Genomic DNA, 19,010 nt, shown 5'->3' with positions numbered 1-19,010 from the left:
CACTGACATGTGTTGAAAATTTTCCTTGATCCGAGGTATAATTAGGTCAGATTCTGATGATTTGAATCCTTAGATTTGGGTTATGAGCGAACGACTCAATTCACTTAAGTTTCAGTTCATTTTCTAAAGATATTCACATTTTTCACATACTTTGCTTCGGGCTCAAGTTATGCATTTTTGAGTACTATTAGGATTTAATTTTTGAGTTGGTTGTCAAGTCCAGTACTGCGGTCATAACCACATAGTTTTGTAGTAATCGGACTTTTGACGTGCGGTCCACGTCTGATACAGAGTTTCAAGGTGCTCTCGAGAGCAACTGGGTCTAGGGATTGATCCTAGATTTCAGGGTAATGCAGCGTTAACGATTCTACACATTTTAGGCCTTGCAGTTCATATTTAAAGTGATAAGTGTTAATTCCACAGGTAGTCTCGTTTAACACTTATAATTCTCGTCTAATTTCTAAAAGATTTGGTCCTTAGTGATTTCTTCCTGAGGTGGTACTCGGGTCTCTATACGAATTTTTCCGAGACGTTATAGATTGTTTTCTGAAACATGTTTGAATATTGCGCATTAAAGTTTATTTTTTCATCCCTTGCTGGGGACTAGCAAAATGCTGGTTGGGGATTGTGTTGAGGGTCAGATATTACATATTATCCCCCATTTATTACTTGGTTTTATGAACATGATAATGTTTAATATTCTATTTTAATTATGTTTGTGTTGTAAGGTGAATTTAAGAGCTTGGATTGCAAAAGATATTAAAAGCATGGATTTAACACTCATGAATCACTAAAGCCAAAGATAAATCTTATGACACCAAGAATAAAGAATTCATATGCCAAATATCTAAGAAAACCAAGTAAGTAATGAAGAGCATTGAAGACTTGAAGTGAAGAAAAAGAACCTTAAAAATCTTGATCTTTCGACTAGTCTAAGCCCATCTTCGACTAGTCGAAGGCTCCTGCTCGAGTAGTCGAAGATTTCTCGACTCATCTAAAGTTACGCAGACAGCACATGGATTGCGTAAATTTGAGGCGATATCTGAATTTCTCCAACTCGATGCAAAAGTAGGAGTTACAAAACTGTAAATAGGGGTCCCTAGGATGTTCTTAGGCATCTTCTAAGGTTTGAGAAGAGGAGAAAAAGAGTGGAGAAGCCATCCCCAAGACTTTTTCTTCCTCTTCCTTAGTTATTTTTATGCTTTTCTTAAGAGATTTTAGTTCAATCATGTCTATGGTTAGTTAAACATCTTAGGTAGGGCTAAGATGTGAAGCTTATAGCGTGATGGGATATTTTCTATTGCTTTGATTCATCTTTAAGTTGAACTATCTTTGATTTTAGTTTGATATTTAAGAAATACTTTTAGTTTTTAATGGTTTGTTGTGACTCAAATTCCAATAAATCTGCGATAGCTTTGAGTATGTTCTTCTCATGTATTAGTATTATGAAATTAGGAAATCCTATTGTTCACCATTGTTCCATGGGATGGTTGGGTGATGGAATCCTGCCTAATCTTCTCAATTCTCTTATGATTGGTTGTGGGATTGGTAAATCGTGTTGTTTGCCTTGTCTCTTGGGCATGGTTTTGTAATGGAATCACTTCCAGTTCTCACACCTCTCATCCATTGAGAATTAGGTCAAAGAAAGTTCAGATTTGGTTTTACTGAGATATCTTCCATTTAGATAAGATGGGACTCTGATTCCAGTTGTGTCATTGAATCAAGTATAGATTTCCCTGATCTCTACAAGTGGATCCTTGGAAACTTAGTTCGCACCTTTGAATTGGTTAGTTTTAATCACTTTAATGACAATTAATCTCTCAATTAATTCAAATTTAAATTCACATCTTCTTCTAGTTCTAGTTCTAGTTACTTTCAGAATACACACGAAATTAGTCCTTGTGGATTTGACCTCGGTCTCACCGAGATTATTACTGCATCGCAACCCTACACTTGGGGTTGTGAACATGCTACATTAAAACGGCTTCAAGAAGAAGATAAGTATCATTCTATATCTTTTTATTTTGGTTTCTTTCAGATATCCAGAAAATCTCATGTATTGATTTTGACTAAGATAGCCAGAAAATCTCATGTATTGATTTTGACTAAGATAGCCAGAAAATCTCAAGGTGGGGTTTTGTTTGTGATAGCCCTTCTAAAATCACAACTGCATAGGTTTTAAGGCGAACTTGTTAAAACCTTGTTTATTAGTAAACACCAATATCACGTGGGTTGTGATTATTGGGAGTGGAGTAGGTGTAATTGTTTGAGAATAGTTGATGTACACACCAAACCACTATAACTCCTGGTGTTTGTGGTGAATGATTTAAGTTTTGTGTTTGTGGTGAATGATTGTAATTTGTTTATGCATATATGGTGAATGCTTGTCTCTTGCGTAGTTTGTGATCTTGATCCTTACAAATGTTCATGAAATTAGGTTGTCCTACCTAAAACTTTGTTTTGGTGTAAGGTTATCCTACAAACTAAGTTTGAATCAATTTCTCAATACTACTGCTATTGAGATCTGTGATTTATTCTGATTTATTTATTATTTTAATACTTTGAATTTTTATTTGGCATAGTCTTATTTACCCTCCTCTAAGACTGTTAGCTCACCTTTTTCAAACTCTTATGGGAAAGAGGGCTTGAGGATGAGGGTATTAACTATCACAATAACTCTCTCAAGTTCTCTTCAATTCTTGCTCATTTTACCAAGAAGCAACCCATGGATTTATATAAAGTTGAATCCCAACGATAAAAAAATGGCAGAAATCTGACATTGTCGATGTTATCAAATGGTCTTCGATTTCATCGAAATTTGAAGTTCGATGTTATCGAACCTTCTTCGATTGCATCAACTACCTACACTAAGATATTCATTTGAGTGTAGAATAAATTCTGTTCGATCTTATTGAGAACACTTCGATTTCATCAACGTGCATTTCGATATCATCGAGGGGTGTTTCGATCCTATCAGATTTTCTTTAGAAAATTACCCTTTAGTTGCTGGAAGGTTTTGTCCCATATTTCGATACAATCGATCAAACCTTCGATGCTATCGAATTTTGAAGTTCGATTACATTGAAGGTTCTTCCCTATAATCGAAAATATTAGATATTTCTTGATGGCTTGTTGGACAAACTGGTCCTATATTTCGATATATTCGAATAGTCGATATCATCCATAACTTACTGTTAATGTTATCAAAGAAGATTCGATTACATTGAGGAACACTTTGAGAATATTTTATTTGTAGAGGGCGTGCCCTTAGTTGATTTAATCGAAGTCGGTTCGGTGCCATTGAAATTTGAATTTTGATATAATCGACAATACCTAGCTTATGTTCATTTTCTTGTTGGACTATATGGGTCTATTTTTTGATGCAATTGAACCATGTTCGATGGTATCGAAATTGTCCTCGATTGCATATCGATATAATCGTGATTTTTCCTATATAGTTCATGTTTTTTCCTCTAATACTCTATGTGAACAAAAACTAAGCTTACCAATAGATATTTTGAAAATTGTTGTGAGCAAGACTAGGTTTTTATTTATGGGGTAATATACCTCAAGGGTTTGGTTATGGAAGTGAAGCTTTGGTTACTTATGTGGAGCACTCGAACTTCTTCTTGGTTGAGTTCTTGGTCTTGTAATCTTCAGCTTGGGGCTTACTTGTTAAACTAAATCAAACAAGGACACTTTCAAGGGTTATTGTTGTCCAATTTGAAATGAAGTTACAATTTCAATTTTGGCACACTTGTAGTGCCGAAATCAGTAACAACAAGGGGAACAGAGATATTTGGAGGTGAGTCTCTTTCTCTGCTCTCGTGCTAAAACAAGGATGGCAGGGAATATAAAAACGCACCAAAACACACGTACTTTAGATGATGAATTTCTTCTATATTTAAATGGCTTAAATCATATGATGTACAAGTAATGGTGGATCTTTCTTTACTTAGATTGCTTAAATTATACAATTTGCAAGTAACGGTGGATCTTTCACAGCTGTATAATTGCAACAAAGATAAAGGTATGGACTTGGTCTACCTATATTACAAATTTGGTAAAGGAATCACCATATTTGATTGTGGAATCACGAGGGGAGATCTTGGTGAATGGATTTCCATACAAACGGCTAATGTACTACTGTGACATTATACTCGACAATTGCATCCCCATTACTGAAATCGGCCCGGTAAGTCCTGGCAATGGCGACCCCACGTCCGAATCGGAACATGCCGGTTCCCCCCAAGACCGGCAATTCCCGGACCGTATTCAACACCCTGTTCCTCCCAAGGATGCTGATGGAGCTACCATTGTATGGTGGCTCAGTGAAACTATAGTCCATGACCATGAGCAGGCCCATCTCCTCCTGCCCCGATGAACCGTAGAGACCCTGAGCCCGACCCACGACTTTAGAATTCAGATCGGGACCTTCGGTCAATGGGTCATCGGCCATCATCACCGCGCCAAAAAGTGTCCACGAGCTGCTGGTAGTGGCGGCTTGAGCTACCCGGACAGCGGTTGGTTTGTCCCCACTCAAGATGTCGTGGAAATAGAAATGCAGTTTTGTCACCGTCTCCTTTCCGAGCCCAAGACTCTCACGCCAGTCCACGTCGGCAACTTCCGTTAGAGCCTCAGACATGGTTACCATGCAGAAGATCAGTAGCACCAAACGTAGCTGGCGCATCTCTTCACAACTCATACGAATGAAAGAAAGTTGGTGCGGGAGAATTTACAATGCTGCAGGCATTTTGTAATATGCAATTTTATAGTGAGTTTTCTACGTAGCTTGGAGAGAATCCTTTCTATTGTGCTACGCTTGTGCGGTATATTGAAATAATGTTTACGTGGAATGGATTACTGCAGAGGAGCTTTCGTGCACGTCTTACATGAATGGGTGCACCGTTGCTTTAAGATTGGTAAATCCAGGCACATCCATCTCGCAGGGCGTACCATACAATGCACGCTTGAGCAAGCTGGAATCCTCTATAGCTCCCGTTCTAGGCAGCCTGATAAAAAGCATTGATGTAAATCCAGGCACATCCATCTCGCAGGGCGTACCATACATGATTCTTGTATCCTAAGTTGCACAATTTGATGAAAATGCACGTGATGGTGGCCCCACATATAAGCCTATGGTTGATGTCCCCATCCCCACTGTGGTGTGGCCCACTTGATCTCCACCGTTGAAACCTTCCACCTTGGCCCACCGTAATGTTCATTTGCCATTTAACTTGTTCATAAGCTCACGTAGACCTGGAAGAGGCTAAAAATTAAATATTAGCTTGATCCAAAACTTCGGTGGCCCCCAGGAGGTTTTCAGCGGTAGGCATTCAATCCCTACTGTTTCCTTTGGAGTGGGTCGCTTGAGAATCGCATCTGCCTCATTTTTAGACTCTTCACTTAAAATGATTTGTCAAAAATGGACGTACTGTGTGCACGGCAGGCCTCACGGGGCCCTAACAAGTAACAGGAACAGAAACGGATTGGCTACTGACCCTGCCACTAGCCAACAATGGCCAGTGGTTGGTACTTTGTGGGCCCACCATGATGTATGTAATTCATCTATGCCGTCCACCCGTTCTTCAAGATCATTTTATTTTATGATCCCAAAAACCAGATTGATCCAAAAGTCAAGTGGACTGCAGAGTACTGATTGAACGCCTACAATTAGAAACTTTTTGGGGCACAAAAGTTTTGGATCAAGATGATATAATTTTTTTCCCCTTCATCTTCTGTATGACCTAATCAACAGGTTAGATGTCAAATAACCATTACAGTGGGCCCTAAGATGTTTTTAATGGTGGACATTCAATCACTACTGTTTTCCCATGGTTTAGACCACCTGAGATCTAGATCAACCTTATTTTACAGTTCAGGCCCTAAAATTATCTTTTAAAATGGATGGACGGCGTGGATAAAACACATACAACATGTTTAGGTCCACATAGCACCGACCACTAGCCAGCTTGTTGGTGGCAGTGTCACTAGCGAAACGGCGTCCAACAGGAACGCCCATCTCTAGTGACGCGGTTTGGCCAGTGTTGCCGCCATCAGCCAGGTGGCTAGTGGTCGGTGTTACGCGGACTCTACCATGATGTATGTGTTTTATCCACACTGTTTAATAATTTGAAAAGATAATTTTAGACCTTTATCTAAAAAATAAGGTAAATCTAAATATCATATGGACCACACCATATTAAAACAGTAGTGAATGAATGTCCACCATTAAAAACCTCCTAGGCCCCACTGTAATGGTTATTTGACATCTAACATGTTGATTAGGTCATACAGACTTGGATGAGGGGAAGAAATTTATATCAGCTTCGTCCAAAACTTTGGTGCCCTAAAGAAGTTTTTAATGGTGGATGTTCAATCAACACTGTGCAGTCCACTTGAGGTTTGGATTAATCTCATTTGTGGGCTCATTGCATAAAATGATTTGAAAGAATGAATGGACGGCATGGATTACAAACGTACATCATGGTGGACGTTCAATCAACATTGTGCGGTCCACTTGAGATTTGGATCAATCTCATTTTCAGGATCATAGCTAGCATAAAATGATTTGAAAGAATGACCGGACAGCATAGATTAAACACATACATCATAATGGGGCCCACAGAGCACCGACCACTAGCCATTGGCTAATGGGCGGATCAGTTTCCATCTCTAGCCACGTCCGGTAGGTGTAAGGTGGGAGATGGATTGGCTACTCCCCCTGACACTAGCCCCGTGGCTGGTGGTTGGTGCTTTGTGGGCCCATCATAATGTATTTGTTTCATCCATTCCGTTCATCCATTTTTACGGATCATTTGATTGATACAAATAATTATATGGATATAAATCTCAGATGTACCACACCACAGGAAAACAATAATGGTCCACTGTACTGTTTATTTGACATTCAATCTATTGATTGGGTCATAAACACCCAGATGAAGGGAAAATATAAATATCCGCTTGATCCAAAGCTTTTATGGCCCCCAAAACATTTTTAATGCTCAGCGTGCATTCAACACTGCTTCCTGTAATGTGGTCCACTTTAGATTTATATATACCTCATTTTTTCTCTCATAACATAAAATGAACTATAAAAATAGATGGACCGCATGGATGAAACACATACATCATGGTGGGGCCCACGTAGCACCGACCACTAGCCATTGGCGGGTGACAAGGGGAGTAGCCAATCCGTTTCCTATAAGGTCCTGGTAGGGAAATTGGATTGCGTACTGAATAACTCAGTACGCTCTTATTGTACCCAACCCCAAAGGGACGTAGATTTATCACGAAAGACATTCGCAGAAGTTCTTGGCCTGGGAAATTAGGTGGGGCCCATTGTGATGTTTGTGAGAAATCCTCCCCGTCCATCTGTTTTGTGAGTTCATTTTAGGATATGTTACCAAAAATGAACCATATCCAAAGCTCATGTAAGCCGAAAACGTGATAATTAAACGTCCACAGTTGAAATATTCACTACCAAAAGCATGACCAAAGGCTACGGACTATAGAGGTCTATGGCTATGGCTTTAATCTGTTGCTAATTAGCTACAGATATAATCCGTAACTAAAACTTACTTAATCTGTAGCTAAAACATACCTCCCCATAGGACTTTATTAGAGACTGACGATGCTTAAGGGGTTCCATGGGGCCCATTGCAATATATTTATTTTATCTAATCGGTCCATCAATTTTGAAATATTATTTCAGTGCATGAGCCCTATAATTAGAATGATCAAAAGTCTAAGTGGACCATACCATGAGAAAGAATGAAAAAATAAATTTATATCATTAATATGTGGTGTGGTCCACCTAAATCTTAGATCCGACTCATTTTTTGGATAAATCCTAAAAATGAAACATTAAAATGAATGGACGGAGTGGATAATTAACATACACAACGGTGGGCCCCACAAGTCCTAAAATAAAGGAAATCCCTCTCTCTCTCTCTCTCTCTCGCCAGCTCGCGACTCACCCTCTCTCTCTCTCTCTGTCTCTCTCTCTCTCTCTCGCACTCAGCCCTCTCTCGATCTCTCACGTTGTCTCACCCTCTCTCTATCTCTCAGCCCCATTTCCCTCTCTGTTTCCCAACCTCTCTCGCTAGGGGTTTCAAAACCCCCTTTTGCTGCAAGGAGAAGAAGGAGAAGGAGAAGAAGAACGGTTTCTCTCTCTCTCTCTCTCTCTCTCTCTCTCTCTCTCTCTCTCTGAGATGGATCAAAAATCCTAATGAAGTTTTGATTGATTGCATCTGCCGATGGCCACTGATGATGTGGGGTACAGGACTCCACATTGTTATTTCCGTTATCATTTTTTTCCTTAAAGAAGCCTTGTCACCGATGAAATCACATAAAAGCACATTGTGTTTGTGGCGTTTATTCCCACAAAAATGGCAAAAGAAATAATGTTGTGTAGCCCTGGGCCCCACATTTTTACTGGTTGTCAGATGCTGAAATGAATCAAAATATGGTTTCGATCTTATCTATGCAAAGGGGCCGTTAGTTACTATAGATTTGTTGTCTCTCATTCTGAGTTAAATTTTCTACTTTTCATCTTTCTTTCTATGGACATTGTATCATCCTTGGGTACCATGTATTAAAGGATCTATCTAATACGCTACAGAGGACAATTGCTCGGATATGGGTTTTATGCAGCTCAGCCCAAACCGTTCAATTTGTGGGTCCTGTGGATGGAGCATAACACTGAAATCAGATTGGTTGGACAGTCCAAATGCCCAGTTGATGCACATTCGTTCGTTGGGTTTGGACTATAGCCTATTATCTCATCTCAACTGTTTATTCAATGATCACCAATCAGGCAGTTAGATCAAGGCACATGGGTCATCTGCCCGATAGCATTGTGCATGCGTTTAGTTCATTGTATTCTGCTGATGTATCAGGTCATTCCTCTGTCGATAATGTTGGAACTCTTGTGGGAGTTTCCCTCTGGCGAGCTTGATTTTGGTGCTCTTGAGTGGAAACTCCCAGCAAAGGTATAATGTGTTAGGATGTACAACAGGGTCTATTTCTGATATTTCTTTCTTTTCAATTTTAAAGAGATGGGAATGCCCCTCTAGAGGAATTTCTGTAAGGCCCATGTCCTAGTCCGTACTGTTCCGTTGGCTTCCATGGTCCTTTCGGTGGAATTCCTGCAATCCTCAACCTGTATCTGACGTTTGCGCGCGATACTAAGCCGGGTCCCGTACACCGACATTGGCTCGCTCTAAAACTTGTATCATAGCGACCGCGCCGTCGTTGTTGTTCCAATGCTGCAACTCGTGCACCGAACTGATACCTAGGCTAGAAGATGTGGGCCTGCATTCGTTCCGAAGAAACGCCGCACGTTGCGAATTTCGAGAGAATCTCTACTATATGTCCCATCAGTCAATCAATCACTCAAGTCAAGTCACACCTTACCCCAAGTACAACCAACCCATCCCTTATTTTCCCTTAAGTCAACTCTCTCTCCCCTCACCATCCCTCTTTTACCTCATTTTTAACCACAACCATACCTCCCATCACCTTTTCCTTACAACCACCACATCACCCCATCCCTTAAGCCACTACTCTTCTTTCTCTCTCTCATTCCATCTCTTCACTTCCCAATCAACACACCATCCCACGTCCAAGCTCTCTCCCTCCCAAACAACAAGTGTGGCCCACTTTCCCTACCCTCTCATCTCACATCTCAACCGTTCATTCATCATCTACCACCATCAAACTTGAAGGCAAGGAGCTGAGGAAGCTAGGGGAGCAAGGAGGCCTAGAGGTGGGTGATCTTTGAATTTCTACCATTGATTTGATAATTAGGGGACCCACTTGTATGAGGGACCCAACTTGATGTATGTGTTGCAATCATATGAGGGACCCATAATGGCGGGGTCCCTCCATCTACTCTGTTTATTTCTCTCTCCTTCTCTTTCTCTTTCTCTCTCTTTTATGATAGGTGTGGCCCACTAGATCCACACTGACCGTGGACCCACCGTGATGGATGTATTTTAGTGATGCCGTCCACCTGTTTTATCTAGGCCATCTAGTGGACTTGGATGATGGAAAAACACAAATATCATGTTGATTTGAATAGGTGGGCCACGTGCATGTGGGACCCACCATGATGCAGTATTTATCCATGCCGTCCAGCGTCCAGGTGTGGCTGACATGGAGTGCGTGTACTGACATGGGCGTGTACTAACAGCTAACCAAAAAAGTTTGTTTGGGGTGGGATGCTCATGCAGGCCCCACCTTGATGTAAGTATCTAATCCATGTCGTCCATTTCATTGCTCAGCCTATTTTAGGCGTTGAGCTAGAAAATGGAGTCAATCCGATAATCAAGCAGGCCATACCATAGGAAATAGTGGGGTTAACCGTTAAAACCCACCTTGATGCTTTTATCCGCCAAAACACGCTACATATCGGGCTCGATGGGTCTATACCAAGCCATGGAATCCAATGGATGGGTCGGATTTGTCCATTCCGGTGCATCGCATTCATTTATGTCTGAGGATTTTTATCATTCGACTGGATTGCCGACAGAGTCTACTCGCGAGGGGTTGACCGTATCGACGCCCTTGGGGAATACCAGAGTATTGGGCCATTTCTATTCATCTTGCCCGGTTCTGGTCGGTGATATCTTTTTGCCCGCCGATTTATTTGTGCTGCCGATGTCAGATTTCGACGTCATTTTCGGCATGGATTGGCTTGCCATGTACCACGCCGTGTTGGACTATTCCGCGAGGACCGTCACTTTCTTTATACCTGGCTTACCATAGTTTCAGTTCGTCACCGAGCCTAGAGGAGAGCTGTTGTCATGCTTTATGTCCTGCACCGTCAAGGAGCCTATTACCATTTGTATTGATCACTGGCCGGTTGTTTGCAATTTCCCTGACGTGTTCGAAGAGATTCTGAGATTGCCGCCGCACCGTCATATTGAGTTCCAGATAGATCTTGTGCCAGGTACCGTACCTATCTCGAAGGCCCCGTACCGTATGGCACCGATGAAGTTGCGTGAGCTGCAACGGCAGTTGGACGAGTTGCGTGAGTTGGGATTCATTTGTCTGAGCAGTTCATCTTGGTGAGCACCGGTACTCTTCGTCAGGAAGAAGGATGGTTCGTTAAGGCTCTACATAGATTACCGCAAGCTCAACCGAGTCACGATCAAGAACAAGTACCCGCTCCCGAGGATAGATGATTTGTTTGATCAGCTTTAGGGTGCACAGTTCTTTTCGAAGATTGACCTGCGTTCTAGTTATCATCAGATTCGGGTTCAAGAGGAGGACATCCCAAAGACGGCTTTCAGGACACGTTACGATCATTTTGAGTTTCGGGTCATGTCCTTCGGACTGACTAATGCATCCGCGGTCTTCATGCAGTTGATGAACGAGGTCTTCCGTCCATATCTCGATCAGTTTGGTGTGGTCTTCATCGACAACATTCTGATATATTCGAGGACCCTTGAGGACTATATGTAGCATCTAGAGATCGCTTTACAGACCCTCCGTGCTCACCAGTCATATGTGAAGCTGGAGAAGTACGAGTTTCGATAGGAGGAGGTGAGATTCCTCGGTCACATGGTGACGAGGGAGGGTGTCGCAGTAGACCCCTCGGAGGTTGAGGCAGTGCGTCGGCGGGGTCAGCCCACGACTGCTTCTAAGATTCGCAGTTTCCTTGGTTTAGCGGGATACTATCGCCGTTTCATTGAGGGTTGCTCCCGTATTGCAGCCCCGTTGACCAGGTTGACTTGGAAGGGCACAGATTTTGTTTGGTCTGACACATGTGAGCAGGCATTCGTGGAGCTGAAGGACCGTCTGACGTCCTCTCCTGTCCTCACTCTTCCCTCTTGGAGTGATGGATTTGTTGTATTTACCGATTCCTCACGTATTGGTTTAGGTGCTGTCCTGATGCAGCACGGCAGGCCTATAGCCTTTGCGTCTCATCAGCTCAAGGTCCATGAGCTGAACTACCCCATGCATGATTTGGAACTGGCCGCAGTCGTCTTCGCACTGAAGGTGTGGAGACACTATCTCTATGGGATTAGGTTTGAGCTCTTCTCCGACCATAAGAGTTTGAAGTATCTATTCTCTCCGTCCGAGCTGAACATGAGGCAGAGACGCTGAATGGAGCTCCTGAAAGACTATGATTTTGACCTCCAGTACCACCCAGGTAAGGTGAATGTGGTGGCAGATGCCCTCAGCCGTCAGCCACGAGGCCTAGTGGCACATATGATGATTCATGAGTGAATGATGCTCGAGGACATAGCAGAGTACGACTTTGAGTTTGGTCTGCAGTCTTATATCGTTCATCTATCGAGCCTGTCGATTCAACCCTCTCTTATCGCAAGGGTAATCGAGGCTCAACAAACAGATGAGTCGTGAGAGGATTATCGAGTAGAGGCAGCATCTGAAAGTCAGACAGATTGGCAGATTGGTGCTGATGGTGGACTTCGCTTCAGAGGCTGATTATGTGTCCCAAATATTCCTGAGTTGCGTAGAGATCTTATGACCGAGGCACATCGATCGCAGTTTTCTATCCACCCTTTCTCGACAAAGATGTACCATGATATGAGGTGACAGTACTTTTGGGCAGGGATGAAGCGTCAGATCGCCAGTTTTGTGGCCGAGTGTGACACATGCCAGTGTGTCAAGGCTGATCATCAGAGACCCCCTGGTCTATTGCAGCCATTGAGTGTCCCAACGTGGAAGTATGAGCATGTATCTACAGATTTCATTATGGGTTTGCCGAGGACTTAGCGTGATCATGACATTATCTGAGTTGTCATCAATCGTCTAACGAAGTCGGCACATGTTCTTGCGATTCATGCGACTTGGCCTCTTGACCGGCTTGCGAGGTTATTCATTGAGGAGATTGTGAGACTGTACGGCGTTCTAGTCTCGATCGTTTCTGACCGAGATCCGAGGTTCACGTCTCAGTTTTGGAGGAGCTTTCAGAGAGCTATGGGCATTGATTTACAGCTTAGCACCGCATACCATCAGCAGACCGATGGCCAGACCGAGAGGGTCAATCAGATCCTTAAGGATATGATTCGGGCCTTCATGGTTGATTTCGAGGGTAGCTGGGATAAGCATCTATAATTGGTTGAGTTTGCATACAAAAAGAGCTATCATGCGACTATTGGCATGACCCCTTTTGAGGCATTGTATGGCAGACTGTGCAGATCTTCGAGTTGTTGGACCGAGGTTGGAGAGCGGCGTCTCCTAGGTCCCGAGCTTATGCTAAAGACGTCAGATGTTATCGATATCATCAGGTAGAGGATGCGCACAGCTCAGAGCCGGCAGAAGAGTTTTGCTAATCAACGGCGTCGTCCCTTGGAGTTTGATGTAGGGGACCACGTGTATCTCAAGGTCTCACCCATGAAGGGCGTAGTTCGATTTAGAGCGAAGGGCAAGCTTGCCCCGAGATTCATTGGACCTTTCGAGATCACTGAGCGCATTGGCGTCGTGGCCTATTGGCTTGCCTTACCATCTCAGTTGTATGGCGTCCACAACGTTTTCCACGTCTCTATGTTGAGGAAATGTGGGTCAGACGTAGTTCCTGTAATTGATTGGCAGCCGTTAGAGGTTCGTGAGGACGCTTCTCATATTGAGTAGCTAGTTCGTATCCTTGATCGGAAGGAGCAGGTCCTTCGGAGCAAGGTCATTCCCTTGGTGAAGGTTTATTGGGGTCACCATTCCATTGATGAGGCGTCTTGGGAGTGCGAGGCCGAGATTCGAGAGTGCTATCCCCATCTCTTTGATGATTGATTGTATGTTGTAGCATGTATGCCGTCTCTGATTTTATATAATGGTACCATATTTCCTCTTTCTTTTTGAGTTATGTTTACTTGCAATGATTGTGCAAATTTTGAGGACAAAATTTTAATTTAGAGGGGAGAGTTGTAAGGCCCGTGTCCTAGTCCGTACCGTTCCGTTGGCTTCCGCGGTCCTTTTGGTCGAATTCCGGCAATCCTCAACCTGTATTCAACGTTTGCGCATGAACCTAAGCCAGGTCCCACACACCGACGTTGGCTCTATCCAAAACTTGTATCATAGCGACCACGCCGTCGTTGTTGTTCCAACGCCGTGACTCGCGCACCAAACCGATACCTAGGCTAGAAGATATGGGCCTGCGTTCGTTCTGAAGAAACGCCGCATGTTATGAATTTCGAGAGAATCTCTACGATATGTCCCATCAGTCAATCAATCACTCAAGTCAAGTCACACCTTACCCCAAGTACAACCAACCCATCCCTCCTTTTCCCTTAAGTCAACTCTCTCTCCCCTCACTATCCCTCTTTTACCCCATTTTCAACCACAACCATACCTCCCATTACCTTTTCCTTATAACCACCACATCACCCCATCCCTTAAGCCACTACTCCTCTTTCTCTCTCTCATTCCATCTCTTCACTTCCCAATCAACACACCATCCCACGTCCAAGCTCTCTCCCCCCCAAACAACAAGTGTGGCCCACTTTCCCTACCCTCTCATCTCACATCTCAACCGTTCATTCATCATCTACCACCATCAAACTTGAAGGCAAGGAGCTGAGGAAGCTCGGGGTGCAAGAAGGAGGCCTAGAGGTGGGTGATCTTTGAATTTCTACCGTTGATTTGATAATTAGGGGACCCACTTGTATGAGGGACCCAACTTGATGTATGTGTTGCAATCATATGAGGGACCCATAATGGCGGGGTCTCTCCATCTACTCCGCTTATTTCTCTCTCCTTCTCTTTCTCTTTCTCTCTCTTTTATGATGGGTGTGGCCCACTAGATCCACACCGACCGTGGACCCACCGTGATGGATGTATTTTAGTGATGCCGACCACCTGTTTTATCTAGGCATGTAGTGGACTTGGATGATGGAAAAGCATAAATATCATGTTGATTTGAATAGGTGGGCCATGTGCATGTGGGACCCACCATGATGCAGTATTTATCCATGCCATCCAGCGTCCCTGGACGCTGGATGGGTGTGGCTGACATGGAGTGCGTGTACTGACATGGGCGTGCACTAACAGCTAACAAAAAAAGTATAAAAAAAGTTTGTTTGGGGTGGGCTGCTCATGCAGGCCCCACCTTGATGTAAGTATCTAATCCATCCCGTCCATTTCATTGCTCAGCCTATTTTAGGCATTGAGCCAGAAAATGGAGTTAATCCGATAATCAAGCGGGCCATACCATAGGAAATGGTGGGGTTAACCGTTAAAACCCACCTTGATGCTTTTATCCGTCAAAACATGCGGCATATCGGGCTCGATGGGTCTATCCCAAGCCATGAAATCCAATGGCTGGGTCAGATTTGTCCAAGGCGAGCCCCACCCACCAAAAATCGCAGAAAAAAAAGGAGGAAGCAGCAACCACTGCTGCTGCAGAACACACGCAGGCAGCTCCTGCACCTGACGGGCAGACGGCCTGGTAAGGACCCACGGTCCCAGCCGTGGGCCCCACCATGATGTGTGCCCACCATCAACACCATGCATTTGATGGGTCTCCTCGGACTAGGAGGCCACCCCAAAAATCAGCCTCATCAGAAGCTCAGGTGGCCCACACCACTGGAAACAGTTAGAGTGAACGTCTGCCCTTGAAACCCTTTTTGGGTTTGCAGAAGTTTCAGATCAAATATGAAATTTATTCTTCCTATTCGCCCTGGTCCATGTGACCTTATGAACAGTTTAGATGGCAGATAAATATCACAGTGGGACCCTTGTATGAGTGGCATTATCAACAGTTTGGATGGCAATAAACATCACCGTGGGCCCTGGTCCTCGTGACCTCATGCACAGGTTGGATGCAAATAAACATTATGGTGGGCTGTGGTCCATGTGACCTTATGAACAAATTAGATACAAATAAACATTACAGTAGGCCCAGGTTGGGTGGAAAATAAACATTACTGTGGGCCCCAGGTCTAAGTGACCTTATCAATGGGTTGGATGGAAAACAAACATTATGGTAGGCCCCAATGGGATCCACTTATGTATGTATTGTGATCCACACCCTCCATTAGTGTGGGCCCCACCATGATGCATGTGCTTCATCCAAACCGTCCAATCATTTTGAAAATTATTTTAAGGTCTTGCGATGAGGCCCATCTTAGCGTATTTGTGGGCCGTTCATTGAGGCCCACTTTGATTTGTATAAGGCCCATTGTTGAGGCCCACCTTAAATTGTATAAGGCCCATTGTGATGTGTGCAAGGCTCATGGGTTATGGCCCATTGCAATGTACATATCGCCCGTATATGAGGCTCATATGATTAAGCTCATCTTAATGTAGTTATGGCCCATCCACTGATATATATATGGCCCATGTTATGAGGCCATTTGATGTATTAGAGGCCCATGGGTCAAGGCCCAATAGGACGTACATAAGGCCCATTGTAGTGTGATTCCACCTTGGTATGTGTGTCGACCCTTATAGTGGGCTATGCTTTGGGAGCAATGATGGTTTGATGTCCACATTGCAAGGATGATGTTGGTTAAATGTCCGCATGGCCACTCTCCCTAGGGCCCTTTGATAAGCCCATACCTATAATGTGTAGGCCATCTAGGCCCATCTACGTTTTGATCAGAGCCCATCACCACATAACATACTTAGTATAGATCCATGATTCATGATCATACACATCATATGTATGCTTGATGTGAGGATTGACTGATCATTGCACATGCCTTCGGGTAGATTGTTTATGGACTCCCTGATAAGCGGAGCTGCTCTATATGAGCGCGCGGTACGTGCAGGATTGTTGCATGTCTGATAGTATGATTCATGCACTTGCATTTGTGTGATTGTGATTATTGTATGCCCTAGCGACATTAGGTCCATGGCCTCCACAGACACATCGTGGGTGGCTGGATTGGATACCGAAAATATCGTTACTAAGTATCGGGGCGCCATAGATGTTCCTGGGTAAAAATCTCTAAACCCGATGGTACCAGAAGATGACTCCAACGTCGAGACCGAGTGGATATTGAGTGCACGAGGGATAAATACCAGGAGGCCGCGTCTCCCACTGTGTCATGGTCGGTTGGAAAGGGGTGTGGCCTTACTCGCCCAACGGTAGGGGGCAATACTAGGTTGAGTTTGACCAGCTCATGAATGGGTCTACTATCGACATGTCAGATAAGTATTGGCAGACTATTAGCCAGGCGGATAGTGAGGTTTCTTACACTCACTTGGACTGTGCGGCTAGGAGAGTGGCAGTGCCACTTGGAGTGTATTAAACCCCAGTGATTATCTAGAATGAGAACTATACTGATATATGATGAGGATTGAAATGCATGAGTTGCATCTCGTATCGCATGGCCGTGTTATAGCCGATAGCATTCATATCTTGCACTGCATAGCCTTGGTACGACTGATTGCATTCATGTACTCATCACCATGATTCCATATTACTCTGACCTTGCATTCTGAGCACGCTTATATTGCATACACACTTACACCACCCTCTAAGCTTTCTATAAGCTTATGCACAATCGATGCGTGTAGGTGACGTTAGGATGCAGCCGTAGCCTTGTCAGAGTTGGAGCGTGCAGTCGAGCTTTTAAGTTTCTGTTATTATCATCATCTTGTATTTCCTTTCAAACGCATTGTACTTAAAAGTTTTTTATCATAGTGAATTTTGTGATGGTGTTCTTGTGGTTATTATTTGTGGGTATGCTTATGGTTATGCTCATTATGAATTAAATTGATATTAGAAATCCTCCTTGTAGGATCCTAGGATCGGAACCTAGTAAATGGGTGCCGGGAGCCGAGAATGGGGTTCTATGGAGGCTGCCGGTGCCGGATTCAGCGATCAGAAATTTTGTAAGCCCAGTTTCCGAGTTCTGGGTGTGACAGAAGTTAGTATCAGAGCATAACTTAGGAATAACCGAGAACAACATCACATGTTTGTTATGAGTTTAGGATGATTAGGTTCCGGGTGCGTAACCTTCCCTTTGAGTTCCCTAACGTGCGATTCTCAAGGTTAATTGGCGTCATTGTTCTTTCCTATAGGACATGCCGCCCAGGAGAGCGACCTGAGCGCACCCCGCTCCACCACCTGAGGCTCCAGCTTTACCACCTGCGCTTCCCATTCCAGTGCCAGAGATCTTGCTCCCCTGCCTGAGGATGACGTTCCTCCACCTGATGCCGGTGCGGATCTGACTGTGCCTGTGAGTGCCTGGCAGTTACAACAGATGTTGCAAGCTGTGACTACTGCGCTTCAGGGGCAGGGCAGGTGCCTAGTTGTTTCTCCAGCCCGGGCCGAGCAGGAGCGTGCTAGTGCCCTTCTTCGAGAGTTCAGACATCTTGATCCTCCACGTTTCTAGTGCGAGGCAGATTCGACTGTAGCCGAGAAATGGTGCTCCGATGTGGAGAAGATCTTTGATACCATGTCATGTACGACCGAGCAGCGAGTCTGGTTGGCTGTATTTCTTCTCCAGGGAGAGGCCAAGCACTGGTGGACCTCTGTTACCCGTGTTGCAGGACCTGATTATGTCTGGACAGGTGAGGACTTTATCGATCGATTCAAGGAGCAGTAGTTCCTTGACCACATTTGACGTCAGAGAGCACTAGAGTTTGAGACTTTAGTGCAGGGGGACATGACCGTGGCGCAGTACGCGGCCCGTTTTATGGCGCTATCGAGGTTCGCGCCTTATATGGTTGATGATGAGGGGCGGAAGGCCCGCTGTTTTGAGAACGGCTTATGTTATAGTCTTCGAGGCCGTGTGGGCATGAGCTCCTGACTTTCTAGGCAGTAGTACAAAGGGCTCAGATTTACGAGACTGAGTGAGACAGCTCGTAGAGCGATCGAGATCAGAGGAGAGGATAGAATCGAAAGAGGCAGGCCCCCTCCAGTAGCTCCCAGCAGCATCAACGACCACAGAGGTACAGGAGCCACCCACCTGCTAAAGCACCAGCAGCCCCAGTAGCACCTCCAGCGCCTCCCCAGCAGCCATTTACATGGGCTTGTTTTGGATGTGGTGGGACAGGGCACTGCCTATCTGAGTGCCCTCACCCTCATCTAC

At 44.2% G+C, this 19,010-nt stretch overlaps 1 protein-coding gene across 1 annotated transcript; it reads right to left on the bottom strand.

The window, feature by feature from the left end:
• Positions 1-3,879: 3,879 nt before the first annotated feature.
• On the bottom strand, positions 3,880-4,729 carry LOC131229660 (dirigent protein 23-like). The gene has a single exon (XM_058225650.1). The coding sequence runs from the start codon at positions 4,703-4,705 to the stop codon at positions 4,136-4,138; it is 570 nt and encodes a 189-aa protein (XP_058081633.1). The 5' UTR covers positions 4,706-4,729; the 3' UTR covers positions 3,880-4,135.
• Positions 4,730-19,010: the final 14,281 nt, after the last annotated feature.

Source organism: Magnolia sinica, chromosome 2 (assembly GCF_029962835.1).
Source record: "Magnolia sinica isolate HGM2019 chromosome 2, MsV1, whole genome shotgun sequence".
NCBI lineage: Eukaryota > Viridiplantae > Streptophyta > Magnoliopsida > Magnoliales > Magnoliaceae > Magnolia > Magnolia sinica.
Note: the sequence above shows the minus strand (reverse complement) of the source record. Positions and strands in the feature narration are given on the sequence as shown.